Source organism: Lampetra fluviatilis, chromosome 7 (assembly GCF_964198595.1).
Source record: "Lampetra fluviatilis chromosome 7, kcLamFluv1.1, whole genome shotgun sequence".
Taxonomy (NCBI): domain Eukaryota; kingdom Metazoa; phylum Chordata; class Hyperoartia; order Petromyzontiformes; family Petromyzontidae; genus Lampetra; species Lampetra fluviatilis.
In genome coordinates, this window is record NC_136281.1 from 3,056,349 (window position 1) to 3,076,726 (window position 20,378).

Below are 20,378 nucleotides of genomic sequence, written 5' to 3' on the forward strand. Positions count from 1 at the left end.
GGTGTGCCTGTCAACCATCCCTACCTTTGCTCTGTCTGTTCCTAAGCTGCAGGTAAGGCCTGGGTTGTCCGCTCGCTGCTGCTGTGGTGCAGACTGCTGCTGCTAACAAGCTGCCATCTGCTGTGTTACACTTATTCCAGCCCTCCTAATGACGTTTCTTGTGCAGTGTGGAGTTTGTAACTTTTTTGTTCGAGTTTGCATATGACACTAACTATGTTGTGACACTGATTGCATGGCACCGGTTTAATTTCTAATTTGATTGCTGGCACAGAGGCACGTGATCGTTTTCACACTTTAATTGCCGTTTGAAGTGCAATGATAAGAGCACATTCAAGGCACCGTGCCCATAGAGAGTGTTGTCAAGTTGGCTCTGACCTAATTCCCAGCATTAGCATTCATTCTCGTTACGTCTAACTCACCATAGATACACTTGGAAGGGATACTGACCCCACAATATTTCAACAGCGGCAGTTTCCCACAACGCAGTGATTTATCGTTGCTGCTGCTGTTACTTGATGCAGAGAGAAGACAGGATAAAGTTCATGGAGCTGCAGGCATGGCTAAACCAAGCCATCAAGGATGTGAGCTTGCAAGCAACCCCTGAGGCCCTCAAGGAACATTACCAGGTGGGAGCTGGCTTTGCTTGGGTTTCGGTGGATTTGAGTAACTTTGTGTGAGTTTTACTTGGTTGAGTTTGTCTTTCGCTGTGATTTACTGGATTAACCTGGGTTGAGTTGGGTTTGGGTTTACAGATGTAACCCTTAGTGCTGAATAGGATGAAGTGGATTTTTGTCACCGTTGTGCTCTTACCATGACTTTGCTGATTGTTATTATGGCAGGCTTTCCGGCGAATCAAAGTTCCATACGAGGACAGGAAGAGTACAGTGGTGTTGATGTTGCAGCCCCTGAAGGGGAACGGGAAACTCTCAGTGGAGCAGTCGACCGCGAAGAAAGATTGGGACCTCCTCTCGGCAAAGGCGAGTGGTGAAATCTTCCTCTCTTGTCCACTACTTTCTCTCGTGCACTCGATCAGCACATGAGCAGAAGAAAGGGTTAAGTCTTGTCTTGGAATGCTTTGTGTCTGTGTGGCCGGTCTCCTGATTTTTGTATGGAGACACAGATGACTATCATTGCTTTTTGGCTTGTTGGATAGGATGTGGAAATTCATTCCTTTCTGTTTATTATTGGTTAAAGCAGTTTTCATGATATCCGTCGCCTCAATTATTAACTCCAGATCGCTTCACTGGTGTGGGGAGAATTGGGAATTAGATTGGCGTGCTTCCTCACCATGACCCTTCATTCCCTCTTACCGGTGCCGTTTGCAGCTGTGGGAGTGGCAGGGCCTGCTGGACGGAGCGCTGCCGCCGCCCCTGGCTGAAGTCGGCGTGTGGCTGCACCGCGTCGAGACGGCGCTGGGCCAGGGGGCGTCGCCCGGGCGCGACGGGGCCGAGGAGGCGGTGGGGCTCGTGCGCCGGCAGCTGGAGATCCACCGCGTGAGTTGCGCCGCGGCGCCACGCAAACCGTGCTCGCATGGTCCCTGGGTAAACTTGCGGTGGTTATTTGTGCTCGTGGCGGCGGGAGGAGAGACGCTCGTCGCTTGTGCTGGGTGCAGGAGATTTCCCTCGATCTGGAGCGACACCGGCACTTGGTGGAGAAGCTGCGGAGGACCGGGGCGCAGGGGCTGGACGTGTCAACTGAGCAGCTCGACGACCTGACCGCACGGTGCTTCCTCCCAACACACCCTTTATTGACTTGGGAATAATAACAACAACAACAATGTCCTTTATTTACCCAGGAAAGCCTGATTGAGGCTCAAAATTCTTTCAGTGTTTGGCATGTTGGAGCAAACTGGAGTACGTGAAGAATAACCGCGCACATGAGGGAGTAACACTCACACAAGGACACAGATGCTTTCAAGAAACCATTGTACTGCGATTTATGTACTGTTACCTCCTGACCACCTCATATTAAACATTCTGACGTAAACACACACCAAGTGTCTCTATCGGAAAAATTGGTACGACTCCACTTTGGCCAGCTCCTTTGGCACGTAAGAGCTGCTCACTGCGTAGTGACCAGTGTTACAGCCAGGGCCATAGCGAGGAAGAACTGCCACGATGATAACGGAGATGATGACGTGTCACGCCATTAAATCTGTTTATGGGCCCTGTAGGATGTTCTAGGGGCCTGGCGGAGTCGCGTAGGTGGAAGCGAGAAGGAGCGGAAGGCGATTGTATTCACGCTGATTGGAGCGGAGTAGGTGTGGCACGGTGATTTGAACCTGGCACAGTTTCCGTTTCCTGAAGGTCTCCCTGCGTGGAGACAGGCCCGTGCTGGGTATTGCATGACTATGGCCACGAAACGTGCTCTTTTCGCCGTGGTACTCCTTCTACATGGAATAGCACTCCATGTCGCGTCTCCAATGTTTAAACAAATCTATTACTTCCCAGCCACAATTTTAATTGGTGATTTAATTAATTGCTTGGTCATTATAAATGTAAGTTATTTTTAACAGTATCCTATATCTCAGTTAAATTCAGAAAATTTTGTTATTTTTTACTCAATACTTTTTTTTTCTCCAAATAATGGATTTTTTAATGATTGATTTAAGATTGCTTTTATTGTTTTGTTTCTTAACATGTATACTATATTGTTGGCAGCAGAGGGCAGTCCAGAAAAAAAACGTTCTTACACATTTTTTACACATCTGTGCTCCCCGTCTTCACCAACCCGCATTGGCCAGCGTGGGGAGGTCCTCATCCAGCAGTGTATTTACAAAAGGGCTGTACATGTACGCGTGTCACGTGTGACATGCAGGCTCTCTCAGCTGTCGGAGACATCGTCTCGGCAGCTACCACGACTCGAGTACCTGCATTGCCGTCACAACATCCTGGAGTTGTCAGGTCTAGCAGAGGCTCGGCTCAAGGCCTGGACCATCAAGTATGGCCGCAGGGAGGCCGTAGAGATGTTGCTGCACAACTACATTGTGAGCGACACGCATGCGCACTTCATTACCATGCCGCTGGTTTCAGATCACCTCGGCCACTAATGCATGCCTCACCCTGGTAAATGGTCATCAGAGAGCCATACTAAATACATTTTCAATCCCAGGCTGCGATACAAATAAATACCTGTAGTTATCTATATTATAAATAACGATTTCATATGTAATACGTTGTTTTAATTTTTTTTTTTTTTATAAAAGAACAGAAATAAATCATTCGTTGTTTTTGTGAGTTGAATTCAGTGTGCGATCTATTGTATTGATCTCGGCAGGACTTCATCGAAGGAAAAGCATTTTTTGAGCAGTATGAAGCGGCGCATCAGAACCTCACAAAGTGCACCGAAGTTTACTTGAAAACAAACGTTGCACGTAAGTTTGACACCCGGGTTGCTCTTGTCATTGAGCAGCACCACACATCGCTGGCTTTGTATTGTCCGATCAGATAGAGCTGCTGGCATGCCTCCCCTCTTAGGGAATCTCTGTTTTCAATCCTGAAAAACTGAAAACCGTGGCGGAAGTTCGTAAGTGGTAGTCCATGCACAAATCTGTGGAACCTGTTTTAACCGCTGAAGACGATCGGTGGCAATCATACTGATTAAACAATTTGAGGACACAGTCACTGTGCACTTGTGTTCGTTGTAATAGCACCAACCTGATCACTGACTATTGTGTTTGAATTAGTGTGTGGTGACTGATAAACCGACGATGGCTAAACTCACAAGAGGCAATGAGAGTGACCCACAAATGACAATCAGCAACGGTAGAAGCGGAGTGGGTGGAGGGCACTCTCCTATGTGCCCGGTGATCGTAGTCCGATTCCCAGCCATGGCCATTGCCAGCTGCGAGTGGTATCTGAACCAGTCCTGGGTCTCCCCTTCACCAATGCACATTGACCAGAATGGTGAAGTGTGGTCAGGCAACCCTCACGACCGGCACGGCGTGGGGAGCTATTCGACGGGGGAACTGCAAAGCACTCTTTCAGGTGCGCTTTTGCGGCCGTCTGGAACGCTCTTCCTTCAGAGATTGGGAAGCCACTGGAGCTATGCAATTTTAAATTTAGATTGAAAACTCATTTTTTTCAAACTGCTTTTTGTGTTTAGTTTGTTGTCCTTCCCTCGCACCTCCAATTAGCACGGTTGGCTACGTACAGTGCGAAAGAAGTTCAACATACATACAGGCAAACGGCCATGAGTTTAAAGAGTTGACGAGCGGCTGATGTGCAGACTCTCAGCTGACGGTGCCATGGTTGCCGGTGTGCTCTGCAGAGGAGGAGCGCGATGGCGCGCGGCGGTTCCTTGCCGAGGTGTCGCAGCAGGGGCGCGGGCTGACGGTGGAGCTGCGTGGAGCGCGCAGCATGCTGGAGGAGGTGCTGCTGCGCTGGGGCATCTACTCCGGCACCGTGGAGAGCCTGCAGGCCTGGCTGGAGAACGGGGAATGCATGACGCACCAGTCGGATGCGGCGCAGAGGGTATGTCGTTGGAGTGGCTGGGAGGGCTTTGTCTCCGGCATGAGCGAAAGATTCTGCATGTGCATGTCGTTTTATCAGTGGGCCAACAGTGTCATCAGGGCTACTTTGTACAGACCCACAAATATATGATTTTTAAAGAAGCGTCTGAATGAACGTTCATTCAGACGCTGTCTTTCCGACAGACGCTGTCTTTCTGACAGACCTGTTCTTCACCTGAGGACGGCTGCTTGCGTTGTGGCCGAAACGTCGTGAGAATTGTATTTTATTATGTTTAATTTATTTTATTTTATTATTTCCCTTCTACGTGACTTTATCGAAAGAACCAAGAAGAACAACAGTGATATTAGCTTCATTTTCTTCCGTATGGTTACAATTGTGTTTTAATCATGTCAGCCACTCCACGGCAATCCCCGGTGGTAGCTGTTGGAGTCTGCTTGTTCCTCCAGCATACACATGTATTGGGCAGTCATCAGTGATTTGCCTGATGGTTTGCACCTCATGAAAGAGATGCAGATGTCACTTAAGAACTCTTCCAGAGCAGTGCAATACTGCGTGTTAAAGAACGGCACGTGAAAGGAGATATCACAGAACACATAATAATACATATATTTTGAGATACTTTTAAGTGACCTGTTCTGTCTGCACACAAGAAAAATGTTCATCACATTGCGGTTAAACCAACATTTCTAAATTATCGGACCTGACTTGTAACGAAATTGAGTGAAAAAAAGTGTCGATTGTTGTTGTTGTGCACAGTCATTGGTGACCAGGCTGAGACCACCAACTCGCTCCACTTGAGAACCCGGTTTAAATATCGCTGGCTGCCTGAATTCTGACCCAGGATCTAAGTAGTACTGGCTCAGTCGTCTGACCCCTGAGCCAACTGGCCATCTCTAACAGGCCGATCAGAGTGTGACCGCGGCCGACCCTTTCTGCCGCAGGAGTTTTTCCGTGACCTGCCGCAGTGGATGCAGCAGCACACGGCGATGAACGAGGCCGGCAACTTCCTGATCGAGGCGTGCGAGTCGCCCGTCTCCCGCGAGCTCAAGCAGCAGCTGCTGCTGCTCAACGGCCGCTGGCGTGAGCTCTTCGACAGGGTCAAGCAAGTGAGTGGCCCGCACCACGGCACACCGGGCGTGCGGTCACACAAGTGTCCTGTAGAGGAAGGGCGGGGGGGGGGAACTATCGCTTTTTCGTTGGGCCTCGCCGTCATGCGGGCAAAATGTTCCGCTGAAAGCGTCGTGAAGAACGAAGGGTGAAAAAAGAAAATCAAGTGATCTTCCAAATATTAAAGATTCTAGATTTGAAGCTTTCATGACTGCAAGGATTCATATTCTTGGGTTTTTTCGGTAAAGTCACGTAGGTAAAAAATTGATATAGCGAGTGTGCTGTGACGGTTCCACCTGAAGACGGAAGCTTGTGTTGCCTTCGAAATGTCGTGATTTTTATTTTATTTTTATTTTACTTTTATTAATTTAAATTTAAATTTTTTACCTACGTGACTTTACCGAAAAAACCCAAGAACATGAATACAAATGTTAAAGCTTCGTGGCAATAGTGAAGGACAAGGTTACGTAGAATTTAACGTTTTAAAATATATTGCAAATCTGCTTCAAAAATACATGAAAACAACACTAATAACAACAACAACAACAGTAGCAGCAATAAAGTAATAATTATGGCATCAACAAAGTAACTACCCTTTGGAAATGATTTCCCCGCCATAAGAATGAGGAATTTCCACCACTGGCTCAGAGCCACCAACAGAGACGGCCACTGCTGAATGCGCTTCTGAGCGTGGAAAAACCTTGACTTCGAGCATCATCCGTAGCAATAGCGTCATTAATAAAAACACTAGGAATGAGTGCAACGGTAACATCACTAACATTAACAGTAATGCATGCATCGCTCTGATAGGAATAACACTGACGTCGTTAGGAATCGGTAGCACTGGCATCACTGGGAAAATAGGAGTAATGCTGACGCTGACGCTGGGCTGCTGGCTGCTCTGTGCAGCACGCACGGGCCGATGAGGTGGACCGGCTGCGGCAGGAGTACGCCGACGGCCTGGCCGCGCTCCAGGCCTTTGTCGCGCGGACGCAGCCGCTGCTCGCGGGGCCCCCCGAGGCCGCACCGGCCGCCATCGCCGCCTACCTGGGCGACCTCGAGGTGCTCCTACCACCCCCTTCCACCCCCTACCGCCCCCTACCACCTCCTACCACTTCCTACCACCTCCTACCACCCCCACAACTCCCTACCACCCCCTACCGCCCCCCTACCGCCCCCTATCACCCCCTACCACCCCCTACCGCCTCCTACCACCTCATACCACCTATCGCCTCCTAAATCCCCCTACCGCCCCCTATCACCTCCTACCACTTCCTACCTCCCCCACAACTCCCTACCACCCCCTACCACTTTCTACCACCCCTACCTCCCTCTACCACCCCTACCTCCCTTTACCACCCCCTAACACCTCCTACCACCCCCTATTACCCCCTACCACTTCTTACCACCCCTACCTCCCTCTACCACCCCCGACCTCCACCCTTGCCCCTGCTCCCCCCCTCTTCTTGTTTCAGACACTGAAATCACACATCTCACCTTTCTTTAAATGGGTATAGAGAGACCGATGAATGTATTCATTTAACCGTGTAAAGGCTCTTATCAACAGACCTGGGTAAATGTAGGATAATTTGAGCGTGAGGTCAATCGGAAAACATAGTGAAAAAAACAAATTTTACAAGATGACATGTAACCAACAGAACAGCAGTGCTTCAAACATATACAAGGACTATGGCTGCCAATCAATGACTCAATCCACATGGCAGAAGCAGGCTTCAATTCAGAATACCGTTCATGACATAAAAATAAATACGTAGTCAAGGCTACATACTGAAACAATATTGAGTCAAAGGTTGAACTTGTTGTGTAGTAGTATACACCTATTTTTTTAATATTAGTTTGGTACGAAATTGAGAAATGTGCTTTGTCAGCGTGAGCCTGACTGCTAATATAAATGCTTGTGGCTACGTTCGGTCCTCATGTGCCTCTAACTCGACTTGCACTTTCAGACCATGAAGCAGAGGATTCCGAGCATAGAGACGCAGTTCAAGGCCGTGTCAAAGCTGGCGCAGGTCCTGGTGAAGGACACGACAGAGGAGGAAGTTAAAGGCATGTTGGACGCCATGACAGTCATCAAGGACCAGATCGTCAAGGTAAGGTTCCGTTTTGTGTGCGTGGGCCGACTCAAAGCAAACCAATGCAAGGCCACCGGCTCCAATTCAACGGCGCCGTCTCTCCGACTCGCACCGCAACGCGCAACCTAATAGCCCATGTTTTATCTACCCTTGATTTCGCTGGCTAAGAGGCCCCTGTTGAAGCTGTTCCTCCTTGCGTGCGCGCGGCGCAGACAAGAGAGCAGTGCCCCGTGCTGGCGCGGGAGGCGCAGCAACTGGCGAGCACGCTGGAGGAGCTGGAGAGCGGGCTGGCCGACACGCGCGAGTGCCTGAGCAGAGCCACCCAGACCATTGGCAGCCTGGCTCCCGGTGCCAGCAAGGAAGATGCCATGGTCCAGCAAAAGGTGCGACACAGCTCCTGGTGTCACATTATGCCAGATTCCAAAAATGTTATGCCGAGCTGTTGTGCCAAAAATCTGAGCGAATAACACACATGCACAAATTTAAATCGAATTCAATTATATTGAATTTAAATGTACATGTGTTTCACATGCATAGGGCCACTATTATCATTATCAGCAATGCTCTATCCACGACTGGATGAAAACATCCCCACATTGTCAGCATCGCAATTCCACAACCCACAACGCGCCTGTGCATGAGCTCATCCCGTCCCTGCGAGAACAGCCTTTGCGAGAGCATAGCTCGTACAGACACAGGATTCTATGCAATCGTCAACCTGTACAGTAAAGGCACTACTCCGCCGTATTGCGCATGACAGTTTAAAGTCAGTACAGTACTAAAGTTGCTTCGTTGTGGCGTTGGGCCCGAAGGACGTGGAGGCGGCCACCAAGAGCTGCCAGAAGGCGCTGTCCCGGACAGAGCGTGCGCTGCAGGCCGTGCGCCACCTCCTCAAGTCCAGCCGGACGCTGCAGCAGCTGGACGCCTCGCCGCACGAGGCCGCCGTCGGCGAGGCTCGCTCCGCCGTGCACGTGCGTCGGGGGAGGGGGGTCGGGGTCTTTGTTCCGCGGGGGGTGCACTCGGCGCGTGCAGGTTAAACGTGATGGGGCGCGAAGGGTCACGTGCCAATGACCGAATAAGCCGCGGTGGGACCGATCCTGTCAGATCCGGGAAGCTAAGCAGATTTTGGGCCTGGATCGTGTTTGGAGGGGCGACCACCGTGCATGTCACGGGTTCAAATAACACCGATCCACACAATGTGTCAATGCCCTCATTTAGCAGTGGCTGTAGTATATGTGCAAGGAAGGGCTACAACCCTGATGAGGGCAGACAGCAGTGGCCTAAATGGCCACTAAGCCAAGGCAATCGATTTAATTGACCATGAATAAATCTGCCGCTAAACTAAACGAGAGGAGATAGATTTTACCGATTCTGACAGCCACTCATTTCGCTGTAATCGCTAATCTCATGGTATTGGTGTAAAGCCGCTTTCCCTCTTTGAACGCACACGGGTATGTGGGTGTGTGGGGAGTGGTCGTGTAGCGGTTAGCGTGCTGCCAACCCAGTGGGTTCGTAGCCTCAAATGAGTACCTGGTGCGGTGTGTAAAAGGATCGCCACTAGGGAGACAAAGGCGGCCGGGCGTGGTGCTGGCCACCCACCCCTCCATGTACCGCTCCAGTCCTTTATAGGTGCTCGCTAACAGCACTTGCCCTAACAGCCTGTTAAGGCTATACGGGGGAATCTTTGTCTTGAACTTTTGTGTGTGCGTGCAGGCGATAGGCACGGAGGCACCGGGTCAGCTGGCTCGCGTGCGCTTCGAGGCGGAGCAGGAGCGGTTCGTGAGCGCCGTGCAGCGCTGCGAGCTGCAGCTGGCGACGGAGAACCGCGCGCTCAGCTCGGCCAGCAGCGAGCAGCTCCTGCGCGGTCACAAGGTGAGCGAGCCCAAGCGTCGCCAACCCAGCGCGTTGCCAAGTGTTTTGCCAAGTGTGTCGCTCAATAATATGCACGAATTTGTACGTACGTGTGTTGAACTTCTTTCGCGCCGTACGCAGCCCAACCGTGATCAATCGGACGGCGAGGGACGAAGCGTAACGTGTTCACACGAAAGGCTGCGTTTAGTGGCAAATGGGCAAAAACTCATCTTCTTGGTTCTTTCGGTAAAGTCACGTAGAAGGGAAATAATAAAATAATACAAATAAAACATAATAAAATGAAATAATTCTCACGACGTTTCGGCTACAACGCAAGCAGCCGTCTTCGTCAGCAGTATATACGTGCCTCTGTTGGGTTGCGATTGTGAGAAATCACCATCAATATGACGTAGTATTGTTTACAAAGTGGAATAGTAAACCAGAATACCTTCTAGTGGGGCTCTGTAGAGCTCGACTTAAGGGAGGTCCTTCCACCAGTAGTGGCAATTTGCAGAGCTGCATCTTTATCTTGTATTCTATACAAAATAGCATGCACTTTTGAGAATTGGGCTGGTTTTGCCAGTAGGGAGTGTGGCCTTGTGTCACAGCTTTTGTAGCTACTGCCTCGAGTGAGCCCAGGTCACATAGGCACCTACCTCTTACACTTTGACAGCCTGCTTTGTGAAGACCTCACTGCACAGCATGTATGTGTGTTGAACTTGTTTCGCATCGTGCGTAGCCAACCGTGCTAATCGGAGGTGCAGCCACATTGAATAGTTGCGAAGGCGACATCGTGACGGAGAGGTTTTATCACTACCCTCTATCTGCATGGGGTTGCTTCCTGTGCTCATCACTTATTTGTTCAGTTGAGATGATGCATAGCGATCATCGCCCCCTAGAGGCAGATTGATGCCTAAAACACTATATCCTGGTCTCGTGAGTTCTCCTTTGGTTGAACAAAATTAACTTGGAATCTTTTTTGTTACTTGTGACTTGCAGGAGTTTTTCTCTGAGGCCGGAGTGTTTGGGGAGTGCCGTATTCGGCTGGCGGCCATGCGGGAGGCCCTCTCGGGCCTGCCTCCTGGCCGTGTGGAGCAGGGCCTTCGCACGCGACTCGCGCACGCTGAGGAGCACTTCCAGGAGCTCCAGGAATACGTGGCGAGCACCGCACAGCAGCTGCGACAGCACCCCGACAAGTGGCGTGAATTCAACTTCAGGTGAGCCCTGCCCTTTCCTGCCCTGCCCTTTCCTGCCCTGCCATGCATTGCTGTGCCCTTATAATAACACAGACTTGGTATTGTTGTCAAGTGTCGTGGCTTATGTGCCGTTAATTTAACGTTGTTGTGTATGTCCGTGTGTTTACATTCGAATATCTGGGTGCAGTTTCATTTGCTTTTTTAAATTAATTATTTAACAGGTTCAATTGTCCTTCGAGCTTTAGTCAGTTCAAGTCAAGTAATTTTAACTGAATGTGTAAAATAACTACGGGATGCTAAGGTCGGCCGTCATGCGGCCCTATTTACGGCAGATGTCGCATGTATGGTTTCTCCCATGGAAGGACATCGGTGTGCCGCCATCTGAAATCCTGTGCTCCTTCTTGCCAAGGTGCTGTGTCACACAACACTCTGAAGCCTTTGTGTTTCTTTGCTCTGCAGGTTTTCTAAGGTAAAGGAATGGCTTAAAGCCACAGAAGCGTCCCTTGGTGAGATTCAAAGTCAAAGCAAGAGGGACGATGTTTTCGAATCTCTTGGAGCAAGGTTGCAGGTGTGTGCGATAGATATCGTTTGCAATTGGACAATGTTTTTTTTTTCATTACAATTCCCTTGAGAAAATGTTTACAATGTGAAGTCAATTCTAGATTTGAAGCTTTCGTGACTGCAAGTATTCATATTTTTAGGTTTTTTCGGTAAAGTCACGTAGATAAAAAATTAAAATTAATAGCTGTATCAAGTTACTTGATACAGCTATCGTGCTGTGACGGTTCCACCTGAAGATAGAAGCTTGTGTTGCCTCCGAAACGTCGTGATTTTTATTTTTTATTTTACTTTTATTAATTTTTATTTTTTACCTACGTGACTTTACTGAAAAAACCTAAGAAAATGTTGAAGTCAGTTTAAAAACTTTACGTGACCTTTCCTTCTTTATTTGTTTTACTCCTATGTGCCTAAACCAGGCTCTGGGCAATGAGAGAGATTCCCAGAACTCTGAGGTGAGCTGGCTGAAGATGCGTCTCGACGCTTTGACCGAGTTCTGCAGCAAAGAAGACATTTCCAACAGCAGAAGTGAACTGCAGGGTCTTTCTGGGGACCTGGCAAAGTTGCAGGGGATGTTTATTGAGGTAAAGAGGGGACCTCTTCCAGTTTGTTTTAATACCCATTTCCCCTACCTCAACATTCCTCTCGTTATCCCCCAAAGTGTGAAATGTGAGTGCTTTCGCCCGTGCAGCGTGTGGTCATTTGACATCAATCACGACTACGTGGCTTTGCCTGGGCTGCAGGTGGAGGCCCAGCTGGTGCAGGCCGGGGAAGTGCTGCGCTACCGCCGGGAGGTGCAGACCGTCCTGCGGGACATCGGCAGGTCCCTCCAGGAGGTGCAGGCTGAGGCCGAGGCCACGGTGGAGGCCGCTACCTTGGAGGAGGCCCAGGATATGTGGGCCTCCCTGCAGGTGGGACACGTGTGGTCAGCAGTGCCGCATTGGCATGTAAATGTGTACTTTATTAAATTGTATTCACTGTTCGCCTTGCACGGTAATAGACGTCTGTAGTTTTCAATTTAACGGGGTTTTTAGATCGTGTACATGGGCAGGTAACTATTCACCTCCTCCCGCCCCACGCACCAACCACGGAGTGATTTGATCAATTGACAAATCCCATTATGGGAAATGAATTCCCCTTTGATTTCATGTGTACCATCTCATTAGTACTGTTTGTCTTTCTCCTTTGTAGTTTTATGTCGGTAATTATCATAACAATTATATCCGCATATAATTTGCATGATCAGTAAATCATCGTTTATGTAAACGATTGCACTGTGACTGAAAGGATTAATTCATTGGACGATGGATGCGTCATTGCCTGACTCCATAGAAGCATGTGACGGCGCTGAGGGGCAGGAGGCCGCTCGTGGAGCAGCTGCTAGGCCGGGGGCAGGGCCTGGAGGCCCAGGATGAGGGCGTGAGCGCCGATCTGAAGCAACTCCGCGCACTGCTCCATGAGCTGGGTCCAGCTCTCGACCAGAAGGAGCAGGAGACAAAGGTGGAAAAACGAGGATGAGGGCACCCTTGATACCTTCACCACTATATCACCACTGACCTTGTCACCGTCACGTGCATCACCGCCCTCATCGCCGTCACGCTCATGGTTTCCGCCTGCGCTGTCAATATGAACGCAGGCACGATTAGTGGCGTCGTTCACACGCAGTTTACGCTGCTGCTTTGCTAACGTGTTTTTTTTTACGCTTTGCACGGCAGACCCAGCTGCACAAGTGGCAGCACTTCGAGGAGGAGAAGGCGAGCCTGCACGAGTTTTTGGGAGTTGTCGGCTCCGCCGTGGAGCGGCGTCTGCAGTTTAGTAGCCCGGAGAACCTGGAAACCGAGCTGCAGCAGGCCAGGGTACGGGAACGCTGTGACCCTCGCGCCCTAAAACACGACCGCTCCAGAATCTCGTCTCTCTACTAAAAGTGTGGTGGGCTCGGCGAGCTGGTGTTTGTGTCAGAGCACCAGGATGGCACCGCTGAGACACTGAAATTCAAGCTGTGCGTGTTCACCCGAGATGCAAGTTCCTGTGTAGTGAGTGCCGTGGTTTTGATTGCTGGTAACTGAGGCCTCTGTGTCTCCAGCAGACTGCAGTGTAGCAAAATCCATTGACTGTACGTACAGTACTGTACTACGCTCTAATGTCTATGTTCCCCACCCTTATCAACACACGCTCACTGTGGTGAAGTACGGCCAAATAACGCCCACAACCTGCATGGCATGGGGGAGGCCCTCATCCTCCATGGAATTGGCAAAAAGGGGCTGTACATATACAATAGAGGCCTATTGTAATGACAAAGGAAGCAATGACATTGTGGGGTGTCTTCCAGGACCGTTCCTCATTTTGATGGAAGCCTCTTGCAGTAACACGCAAACGGTTGCTCTACATTGGCCATTTTATTTTCACACACCGTGCTGCGTGCGTGCGTGTGTGTCGCGTGTGTCGCGTGGGTGAGCGACTGAGACGTGCCCGGAATGATGACGATATGCGGCTGGTCCCCACAGGACCTGCTGGTGCGAGCCGAGGGGCAGGTGACGAGAGCCGCGGCGCTGCAGGAGGAGGCGCGCACGGCCCACCGTGACGCGGGCCGGGCCGAGGCCCTGCGGCACGACGCCAGCGCGCTGCACGACAAGCTGGCATCGGCCACACGCACGCTCGCCAACAAGTGGGCGCTTTCTCTTTCTAAATGCATGGATAGGCTCATTGATGATGGAGAGTGAATGTTTTCAGCCACTTGTTTTAAGATCTGTAGCATATGTGTGTGTGTGTGCTTGTGTGTGAAAATATATCTGCAGGGAGCGGATTGCGCTTCGAACCCGGCGACCCAAGTTTCGAATCTTGCTCACAGCCAACACCAGTGACGATTATCTGAACCGGTCCTGGGCCACCCCTATGTCGACTCAGCCTCAAATGAGTACCTGGTGCGGTGTGTAAAAACATTGCCACTGGGGAGACAAAGGCGGCCGGGCGTGGTGCTGGCCACCCACGCCCTCGTATGTCGTGCCGGCCTTCATAGGTGCTCGCTAACAGCACTTTCCCCAAAAGTCTCTTGAGGCTTTGTCTTGTGTGCATATATAGAAATGAATGTTAAAATAAAAACATGGTGTCTTTTGTGACTTTCAGAGATCTTAACATTTCACCTTTCAGGATGTACGAGCCTATTCTTTCTTGATTGAAGGCATGTTGGTTGAAATGTCAAGGTGTTCCTTTCCTCTCACTGGAAGTAAAAAAAACCCGTTATTATTTGTACGTAAGCTGCTTTTCATTGTGAGAGCTCACCGACTAAGCTGGAGCTTATTCAGTCAACACAGTCGGTTTCTTGGGACGTGTGCGTGGCCATTGCAGCATCGATTCAATGGAGCGGGTTCGGTTGAGCTGGGAGGCCTTCATCCGCCACCATGAGGAGTTTGCCACGTGGATCTCGGAGAAGGAGGCACAGATCCATGACACAGAGAGCCCTGGCAACACGGCCGAGACACAGCTTCAGAAATCCCAGGCAAGCCCCAACCTGCACACACGTGATCAGCCCTACTGTGCCCAGCAGGGCTTAGCTTGTTGTTTTGTGAGCTCTGAAACGACAGCGTCAAAGGCAGTGAAAGGGTAAACACCTTTCACTCACTTTTGTTGTTTCTTACACTTTACACGGAAGAATCCCCACACGGCACAAAGCTGTCAGCGTAAGGTCACCGCTTGAACAGCCCCCACCTGCCTTTCAGGCTCTGCTCGAGGAGATCGAGGCCCGGCGGGGTGAGGTGTCCACCCTGGAGGAGGAGAGCCAGGCGCTGGCGTCACACGTGCGTCCTGCCGAGGTGTCCCACGTCAAGGCCCGCCTGGCGCAGCTGTCGCGCCGCACGGAAGAGCTGCGGGCCCTCGCGCAAGCCACTCACGCCTCCTCTGTCGAGGCCGTGGCGCTCGGGGACAAGTTTGAGGCCGAGCTGCAGCAGGTGGCCAACGCCAGCCCACATTTTTCTAATCGTCCACAGTAGATATATGCATGTCGGTAATGGTCTCCTTGTGCCAGAGATACCTCAGCCAGGCTTCCACAGTAAATGCAGCAGGTGGATAAGGCTTTGAAGCAGTGCCATAGTGTGGTTGCGATGGGCCCTGGAGCGAAGGATGAAATGAGGTCCCCTGTCCAATCCCTCATCCCTTTTCGGAGCCTGGGCCCCTGAGGCCCACGGGCACTACTGCGGTCGCACTGCCGCTGCTTTGAAGGAAAACATCAAAGTTGAAGTGTTGCACTGTAAACAACGATTAACCCCATCAAGCACCCACGTTTGCCTGTGCATATCTCCAATGGAGCACTCCAACAGCAGCTTCATTGAACGAATGTCAAATGCTTCGTCACACTAATGCCGTCCTCTAACCTGCTGCGATGACCGGGAGGGGCTACTCGCGGGTTTGAGAGGTTGCCGCTGCTGCTGCTTGCTCGGCGCACCCATTGCTTTCCTGCTGCTGGAACGCGGCACCGTGTGTGGCTGCCCGTGTGCGTGTAGGCCTTGCGAGCCCTGGGCGGGCTGGAGGACCTGTTGCATGCTCCAGTGCAAAACTGCACTTGTGTTGCGCAGACGTACAAAGCACTGCTTGCTCACATGGTGAGGGGGTTCTCTAACATCTTTTAACTGTCCGCTATCGCCTCTTGCTTTCTCATGAACTAAACCGGGTCTAACGCGCCAGGCCACGGCACGATATATGCACGTAAACGGGAATTAACGAGGCTGTGTAATTTTTGTGTTTTTAACTGCTTTAAATATGTATTCACAATGCTACTCTTAACATCGTGAACACGAATGACCTTTTCCCATGAAGGGGGAATTTTAATTGCTCGTAAATTATACGTGAATTTCTGTGCTTGCTGAGGACGGCAGTGGGGCTGAAACTGATTAACACTCGTAGCAATTTCACTCGCGATAAGTGCATCCATAATTACAGCACAAAGCTGCCAGAGAGTTACAATTAACAAATCGGTCGCTCAGTTACCTTTGTTAATTGACGTTTCATACGAGCTCCGTTCAACCGCATTTGCCAAGTCCGGGAGATTGTAAGGGCCAGAGAAATGCTTCGTTGCGAAGGTTTGCCGTGGTCGGCAGTTGAGTTGGAGGTGCGAGCTGTGTGGTGCATTGCGGGGCCCGCAGGATGTGAGGCAGGCCCTCGAGGTGGAGAGAGGCCGGCTGGGCGGCCTGGCCGGAGAGGCCCCGCGCGTGAGGGACGGTGGCCACGCCGTTGAGGAAGTGGAGGTGCTTCAGCAGCGTTACCGTGACGACTTGACGCTGGCCGCCGACAAGCAGCAGCGGCTCGAGGAGGTTCTGGCCACGTGGCAGAGGTGTGGGCGACATTGAGAATCGGTGGCTTATATTAAACGTTAGATTTTTGCCAGATCTCCATGCACAGTGCCACGGCAGGCTCTGGTTCTAAATCAGGGGTGGTGAACTTTTTTTCTTAAGTTAGGGTTGAACAGGGCTTTCAAATACTATTGGCGGGCAACTACGTTAATACATATATATTGGTCACTTTGTTGCTTCAGGAGTTCCTTGCAGTGACCGAAGTGACTGAGCGCACTGAAGTTATAAACAGTTTGGCCAGGTCCAAGATATTCCCCTCCAGCAACCGATTCACGCAGCGACGGACAAATATCATTTGTGGGCCTTGGGCCGTTTGAAATGAAGGTTCCCGACCCCATTATCTAAACAAAGGCCATGGAATTTATGAGCTGGAGGCTGGAGACCCTGAAAGCACACACCACCCCAAGCAGTCCTTAGCAATGCGCCCCCTGTTGGGCCAGGCTGGCCACTGCATCTTTAAGGAGGCTGCAAAAGACTGCACTGTTTTCCCACAGCTAAGTAGGACCATCGAAGGCCTGAGTGTGGGTCACTGTTATCGCACGTAGGCCTCGGCAAGGTAAGGTAAAAACAACGAGCCTACCTTTACCCTAACTTTTACCTTACCACAATACAATCACTCTACCCTTACCTTTACCCTTTAGCAAGGTAAGGTAAAAGGTCAAAATCAACGAGCCTACCTTTACCCTACCTTTTACCCTTACCCCATACAAATGCCCCGATTACAGGGTAATTACTGGGGTACTACACATGAACAAGGTTTATAACAGGTAAATGCTAGGTAGAGCGCTTTATTCATATAGAATACTCTCGATGATTCCAATTTTAAATTGAGGCCACGGACTGCGCCACGGAGCTTTTAGCGAGCGGTAAACACAAGGTGTTTACCAGGTAATACTTTGCACTACCTTTACCCTACCCTTTACCTCACCCCTTGGCATGTCGATGCCTTTACCCTTTTACCCGGTAAAAAGGGTAAATTACCTTACCTTGCCGAGGCCTAATCACACGCAAAGTTGTGTTTGGTGCTGAATTCCTTTAAGGTCTTGTACAAAAGTCAAAAGGATGCGCGTGCTGTTCTGTTCTTCAGCGTTCAGAGCCTCCTTGGGCTGTGCTCATCTTCAGTGGCAGCTCTGAGCCACTGTTTGACATTCCCATCGTAGACGGAGTTTATGCTGTGCTGCCTGCACATTGAGAACAGTTTTGTGTGCGCCATTCTGGACAGCACTGTTCCCCAAATGTCTATAAGACAAAAACATGGAGGGTCACTCTCTGTGCCGTGCGTGTCTGTGTGTGTGCATCTGTGTACGTTATGTGTGTGTGTGCGGAACGTGGGCAGTGTGGTAGTGTAATTGTTAGTTAGTGTAGTTATTAGTTGCGCTACTAACCCGACGACGTGAATTCGATTCCCGCTCACGGCGAACACCAGTGACAATTATCTGAACCTGTCCTGGGACTCCCCTAGGGCTACTCAGCCTCAAATGAGTACCTGGTGCCGTGTGTAAACATCGCCACTGGGGAGACAAAGGCGACCGGGCGTGGTGTTGGCACACCCACCCCCTCGTGTGCCGTGGCAGCCTTCATCGGTGCTCGCTAACAGCACTTTTTCCAAAAGGCTGTTAAGGCTATATGGGGGATCTTTGTCTTTGTGCGCGGAACACCAGGTTTGAGAAAGAGCGGAGTGCTTTCGTGGTGTGGCTGGAGAAGAGCGAGGCGGCCGCCTGCCCACGCTCCCCTCACCTGCCGGCCGACCAGGCTCGCCTCGACTCAGAGATCCTCAACCTCAAGGTCGTGTGTTGTGTATGTTGCGTGTGTGTTGTGTATAACGTGCGTCTCGTATTTGCGATGCATTGTAACGCGTGTCGTGCTGTATCATGTGCGCCGTGTTGCTTATCGCGGGTGTCCTATGCTGCTTGTTGTTTTTTTGTTGCTTTTTAGCATTGCGAGAGTTGTCATGCGTGCTGTTCGTTGCCTCGTGTGTCCTGCGCCACTGGGTTTTGTGTACGATGTGTGCGTGTGTGCTGTGTGTGCGTGTGCTTTGTTGTAACACGCGCGTGTTGTGACGTGTGTCGCGTTTGTCACGCGTGCTGCGTTGGGCTGCAGGAGCTGCGCAAGGACGTAGAGGCGCAGGAGGCTCCGCTCGTGTCGCTGGACGGGCAGGTGGAGGAGCTGCTCGTGTCGGCGCCCGCGGACGGCGCGCAGGAGCTGCTGACGAGCCGGCAGCTGCTGCGCACTCGATGGGAGGCGCTGCCTGGCGCGCTCACCAAACGGTACGCGCGCTGCGCTCCCGGGGGCGAGCGGTGGAGCTGAGCGTTGCCACCTGCCGTGGTTTTCCTCGAATCGTCCTCTTTTTTTTTTTGCAAGTAGCCATTCTGAGACATCTGTAAGTCTTCCCGGAACGTTGTGCATTGAAAGGCTCGGTTTGTTGTTCCAGAATGTCAAGTCTCCAGGACGCGCGCGCCGCCCATCAGCAGTTTGAGGAGACGCTGGAGTCCTTCTCCGAATGGATCCTGCACTTCCAGACGACACTGCAGGGCTCCAGCGGGATGAACATTTCTGACCTTCAGTCATCCGCCGCACAGATCAAGGTGAGCGTCTGACCACCTCTGTCGACTTGCATCAGAGCTGCGCTTACAAATTCTTACATTCTGCAGCTCGGTGCAGATTCACACATTTTTTAAAAAGGGTAACTCGTTAATGAGTGAACCCAAAGTAAACGTGTACACACTTGTTATTCTTGTTCTAGCCAGTTGGGCAGGAAGGTGGCAAAGAACCAGACTTCTAAGAACACCAGTTTTAATTCCAGTTGGTTGATCACATCGGCCGTTATTAATAAAACTCTAACCCTCACCTCAGGATCAACGAGTTAACAGTAGTTGTCGTATGGAGGGCCTGGGCTCCACAATAAGCACATTACATTTCCATCACTCGCCCAGAACTATCAATTGGCAAAATAAATTAGCACTGCGTAATGCTCGCCTAACCTTATTAAAATGTATCATATAGTCAAGTCATATATTGTTTTATCCACACACCCGTTATCATCTTAGTGGCAGTCTGACGCAGTATTGAGAAAGCTGCCCTTGTTTTTCAGGACCAGATAGCGGCCGTGAGCCGGCAGAAGGCAGCAGGCGTCTCCATGGAGGCCCAGGTAACGGCGCTCTCTGACCTCTACGACACTCGGGACGCGCAGGCCCTCGCGGCTCGCTCCCAGGAGAGCCTGAGCCTCTTCCATGAGCTGAGCGTGGTGTCCGAGAAGCGCGGCGAGTCTCTGGAGCAGCTCACAGGGTTCCTGGACGTGTGGCACAGCGCAGAGGGGAGGCTGCAACAAACCAGGGCCTCCGTCAAGCAGCAGGCCTCCGTCATCGACCAGGCGAAAGTGGACTGTGTTAACGGCGAGCTGGACGAGATGGAGCCAGCTTTGGTGGAGGTGGAAAGCCGCTCGGCTTCGCTAGACGGGCTCCTCGCGCAGGCCCAGCTGTGGCTGCGCGAGGGCGGCGCGGAGAAGAGGCTGACTTGCCGGGCTCTCGCGGAGCGGCTGCGGAACGAGCAGGAGCGGGTGAGAGCCCTCCTGAGCTCACAGCTCAGTCAGGCAGAGGAGACGCAGGCCCTGTGGCAGGCTTTCCAGCAGCGCAAGGAACGTCTGCTGAAGAACATTGAAGACATCGAGGAGAAGGCTGAGAAGGAAGCCTTGAAGGAGCCGACGCTTTACGCTTTGCAGCAAAGGTAATGCGTTGTTCATTACGTGAGACATTAATGTTG

General features: G+C 51.1%; 1 protein-coding gene across 10 annotated transcripts in view; it reads left to right on the top strand.

Moving 5' to 3' along the window:
- The window catches only part of SYNE1 (spectrin repeat containing nuclear envelope protein 1), a 152,862-nt gene that overhangs the window by 27,863 nt on the left and 104,621 nt on the right, over positions 1 to 20,378 (top strand). For 9 of the 10 annotated variants that reach the window (XM_078858176.1, XM_078858175.1, XM_078858167.1 and 6 more), the window contains 28 exons: positions 522 to 626; positions 840 to 977; positions 1,326 to 1,493; positions 1,613 to 1,722; positions 2,818 to 2,986; positions 3,277 to 3,373; positions 4,270 to 4,472; positions 5,414 to 5,578; positions 6,489 to 6,641; positions 7,547 to 7,690; positions 7,885 to 8,055; positions 8,485 to 8,643; positions 9,386 to 9,544; positions 10,523 to 10,740; positions 11,179 to 11,287; positions 11,697 to 11,861; positions 12,021 to 12,188; positions 12,610 to 12,777; positions 12,993 to 13,133; positions 13,782 to 13,942; positions 14,623 to 14,773; positions 14,994 to 15,221; positions 15,774 to 15,872; positions 16,413 to 16,600; positions 18,281 to 18,404; positions 18,720 to 18,886; positions 19,051 to 19,204; positions 19,711 to 20,342. In XM_078858176.1, coding sequence (XP_078714302.1) covers positions 522 to 626; positions 840 to 977; positions 1,326 to 1,493; positions 1,613 to 1,722; positions 2,818 to 2,986; positions 3,277 to 3,373; positions 4,270 to 4,472; positions 5,414 to 5,578; positions 6,489 to 6,641; positions 7,547 to 7,690; positions 7,885 to 8,055; positions 8,485 to 8,643; positions 9,386 to 9,544; positions 10,523 to 10,740; positions 11,179 to 11,287; positions 11,697 to 11,861; positions 12,021 to 12,188; positions 12,610 to 12,777; positions 12,993 to 13,133; positions 13,782 to 13,942; positions 14,623 to 14,773; positions 14,994 to 15,221; positions 15,774 to 15,872; positions 16,413 to 16,600; positions 18,281 to 18,404; positions 18,720 to 18,886; positions 19,051 to 19,204; positions 19,711 to 20,342 — 4,814 coding nt within the window. The remainder of the gene's footprint in view (positions 1 to 521; positions 627 to 839; positions 978 to 1,325; positions 1,494 to 1,612; positions 1,723 to 2,817; positions 2,987 to 3,276; positions 3,374 to 4,269; positions 4,473 to 5,413; positions 5,579 to 6,488; positions 6,642 to 7,546; positions 7,691 to 7,884; positions 8,056 to 8,484; positions 8,644 to 9,385; positions 9,545 to 10,522; positions 10,741 to 11,178; positions 11,288 to 11,696; positions 11,862 to 12,020; positions 12,189 to 12,609; positions 12,778 to 12,992; positions 13,134 to 13,781; positions 13,943 to 14,622; positions 14,774 to 14,993; positions 15,222 to 15,773; positions 15,873 to 16,412; positions 16,601 to 18,280; positions 18,405 to 18,719; positions 18,887 to 19,050; positions 19,205 to 19,710; positions 20,343 to 20,378) is intronic. The other variant, XM_078858173.1, reaches the window with a different exon arrangement.